Source organism: Entamoeba dispar, genomic scaffold (genome assembly GCF_000209125.1).
Source record: "Entamoeba dispar SAW760 scf_1105229458519 genomic scaffold, whole genome shotgun sequence".
Classification (NCBI taxonomy): domain Eukaryota; phylum Evosea; order Mastigamoebida; family Endamoebidae; genus Entamoeba; species Entamoeba dispar.
The window spans coordinates 4,959-7,781 of record NW_001853233.1 but is presented as its reverse complement, the minus strand read 5'-3'; the positions used below and the strand labels follow the sequence as shown (position 1 = coordinate 7,781).

The following is a 2,823-nucleotide window of genomic DNA, read 5'->3' as shown; positions in this document are numbered from 1 at the left end:
TAAGTGTAATGAAAAAAGTTCAAGAATTATCAAATGATTTTATCAACTTACTCAAACTTAAACTAGCATTACTTGAAGAATTGCCATTTGGTGAGATTGATATTAATGAATATTTAGGAATTATTGTTACAGAAGATAATGAACATGTTGTTAATCCAGGAACTAGTTCTGAACGTAAAACTAATTATAAAAAATATGAAATAGAAAAAGTATTGAATTATAATGAAGAATATGAAGAATATTAATCAAAATGATAATTTGAATTTATTTTAATGTTTTTATGGTTTATATTTTCTATAAATTGAAATAAACGAAAATGAAATAATAAAATATAATTATAACCATTTTTACACATTTTACATTATTTATTTTGAATATATGGTTAATTAAAAGTATCACCATGTTATTACATTTTATCATTGTTTAATTATTGTGTTTTATTCTTTTTTATTTCATTTTAAACAAATATAACATATGAAAATGAAAATATTGGACTTATTATACTAATTGCCAATAAGTTAAGTTTTTTATTTACCTTTTCTTTATTTCATCCCTTGTTCATCGTTATTTCATAAACAAAAAATTTTAAATTAATCTTTTTTCAATAAGAGAATTAGTGTGATTATTCCAATGACAACCATGCTTATGTTTATTGGTACTCACAACCATCTTCAATACATTTATTTTTATTATAATCAAATTTATATCATGATTCAAAATATGATAGTACACATTTTGTACTCAATTCTCCTTTATCTCCATATTCATATCATCAATGTACATGTTTTATATTAATTTCTTTATCATATTTATTATCTATTTTAACTATTGTTTTATTATTTTGATTCCATTTTATTTGATATTTCTTTATGTTGTATTGTTTAATACAATTACAATATATGTATTTCTTTTTATTCTTTTATTCATTAATTTGATTTATTTTCTTCTTATCATATTCTTATTCATTCAAAATAACAAATATCAACAATGTCTACATTATTTATATCATTTTATATATAAAATAAAATATATCTTATTTGAATAAATTCAATTTATTAATTATTTCATTATTATTCATTATACTTTTATAAATAATTTTATTGTTTTATTTCATGTGAAATCATTATAAATATATCAGATATTTTAATTTCATTTAAATACATTATAAATATTATAAATAAATATGATAAAATAAATAGAAAATGAAATATAAATAATAAAAAATACAATAATATCAATCTTATTAATCTAATTGAAATTATACTTTTTCAATCAATAAATAAAATTGTAAATTAATATTTTCTTTTTAATTTCATCAATCAATTTGAAATAAATTATAATATTAATACATAATTTATAATATTAAACATATATTTATCATCTAATTTATATAAAATAAATTTCAAAACAATTTTAAATAATAATTTCATTTCATTATTCTTATCTTCTTTATTTCTTTTCTATTTTATTTAAATGAAAATCAAATATAAAAATAATAAACAATAGAATAAAAATAATAATAAATAAAATGATAATAATAATTCAAATCAAAATAACAATTGAATAATTTCAATATTTCTCATAAATATCAATATTAAAATGATATATTATTTTCATTATAATTAATTATATATTTTATTCAATATTTTATCATTAATTACAAATAACAAAACAAAATAATATGAATATAGAACAATATAAATAAAATAAAATAAATAACAGAATAAATAATCAAAAAAGAAATAAAGAAAGAAGTAAAATAAAAATAATAGAAAAGAAGAATATAAAGAAAAACAAAGAATAAAAAGAATAAATAAAAGAAAGAATAATAAAATAAAAGAATATAAATAAAGAATAAATAAAATAAATAAGAAATATGATAATAAATAATAAAAATAATGTAAATTCATTATTAAAATTATGTTGATAATTTAATTTAAATATTTATTTATTTTATTATAAAATGATTTTCTTTTTATTAAAAATTCAATCAATTTATTTTCTTGAAACAAATGATTTAGCAATATCTCTAACATGTTCTTGTTTACTTTCATCTCCATATTTTATTTCAAATTCTAAATATTTAGTTAAGAATGTTTTCATTGTTTTAGTATTTAATTTTTGTTTAACTATTCTTTCAAATATTCTTCGTATTACTCCTACTTCTCCTACTTCTTTCTCCATATCAATATAAATATTCCAAACATCATTTCGTTTTGGATTATTTGTTAAAATATCTTCAAACATTGATCTTCCTTTATCAATGATCCATATTTATATTCTAATCGTGCAATATGAATTTCTAAACTTATCATTTTCTTTTTATCTAATGTTGTTTTTGCTTTACTTATTGTATTCTTAATTTCTTCTTCTCTATTATTTCTCATTATGAATTTACAATATTTCTTATATACTTTACAACTTCCTTTAACTTTCTTAAATAATGTTCTAAATATTTTCTCTTCTTCTTCTTTCTTTTCTTTATAAATATGAATCATATGAAGCATAATCTTCTTCCTATCACATACTTCTAATACTTCATTATATACTTTCTTTAAACTCTTTTCATCTCCATGATTAGCTTCTAATTGGATTAATGCTTTCTAAATGTTTAATTTCTCTTCTAATTTCATAAAATTGATAGTTTCTATTGTTGTTTTTCATACTTTTCTTGCTTCATCTATTTCTTTTCTTTGAATGAAACATTGTATTAATTTTATCCATTCTATTGAATTATCTGGTTCTTTTTCAACTCCTTTTTGACATTCATCTATTTCTATTTTAATTTCTTCATTTTCTTCTTTAATCTCTTATTTTAAATTA

The 2,823-nt window shown here is 16.9% G+C and overlaps 2 protein-coding genes across 2 annotated transcripts, besides 13 other annotated features; one reads left to right on the top strand and one right to left on the bottom strand.

Annotated features, from left to right (window-relative positions):
* Positions 1-8: 8 nt before the first annotated feature.
* EDI_054940 (uncharacterized protein) lies at positions 9-795 on the top strand (the record flags this gene model as incomplete). The annotated part of the gene is made up of 3 exons (XM_001734725.1): positions 9-209; positions 394-434; positions 618-795. The coding sequence occupies 3 exons, from the start codon at positions 9-11 to the stop codon at positions 793-795; spliced, it is 420 nt and encodes a 139-aa protein (XP_001734777.1).
* Positions 238-341: a sequence feature (AT_rich).
* Positions 401-460: a microsatellite.
* Positions 679-707: a sequence feature (AT_rich).
* Positions 785-963: a microsatellite.
* Positions 964-995: 32 nt separating this feature from the next.
* Positions 996-1,111: a sequence feature (AT_rich).
* A 20-nt stretch (positions 1,112-1,131) lies between these two features.
* Positions 1,132-1,253: a microsatellite.
* Positions 1,156-1,238: a microsatellite.
* A 21-nt stretch (positions 1,254-1,274) lies between the features above and the next one.
* Positions 1,275-1,427: a sequence feature (AT_rich).
* A 59-nt stretch (positions 1,428-1,486) lies between these two features.
* Positions 1,487-1,542: a microsatellite.
* A 39-nt stretch (positions 1,543-1,581) lies between these two features.
* Positions 1,582-1,660: a sequence feature (AT_rich).
* Positions 1,661-1,665: 5 nt separating this feature from the next.
* Positions 1,666-1,716: a microsatellite.
* Positions 1,717-1,722: 6 nt separating this feature from the next.
* Positions 1,723-1,899: a microsatellite.
* Positions 1,900-1,908: 9 nt separating this feature from the next.
* Positions 1,909-2,002: a sequence feature (AT_rich).
* EDI_054930 (uncharacterized protein) lies at positions 1,996-2,507 on the bottom strand (the record flags this gene model as incomplete). Its single annotated transcript, XM_001734724.1, has 2 exons — positions 1,996-2,129; positions 2,246-2,507. 2 exons carry the CDS (start codon positions 2,505-2,507, stop codon positions 1,996-1,998), a joined length of 396 nt encoding a protein of 131 aa, XP_001734776.1.
* Positions 2,508-2,823: the final 316 nt, after the last annotated feature.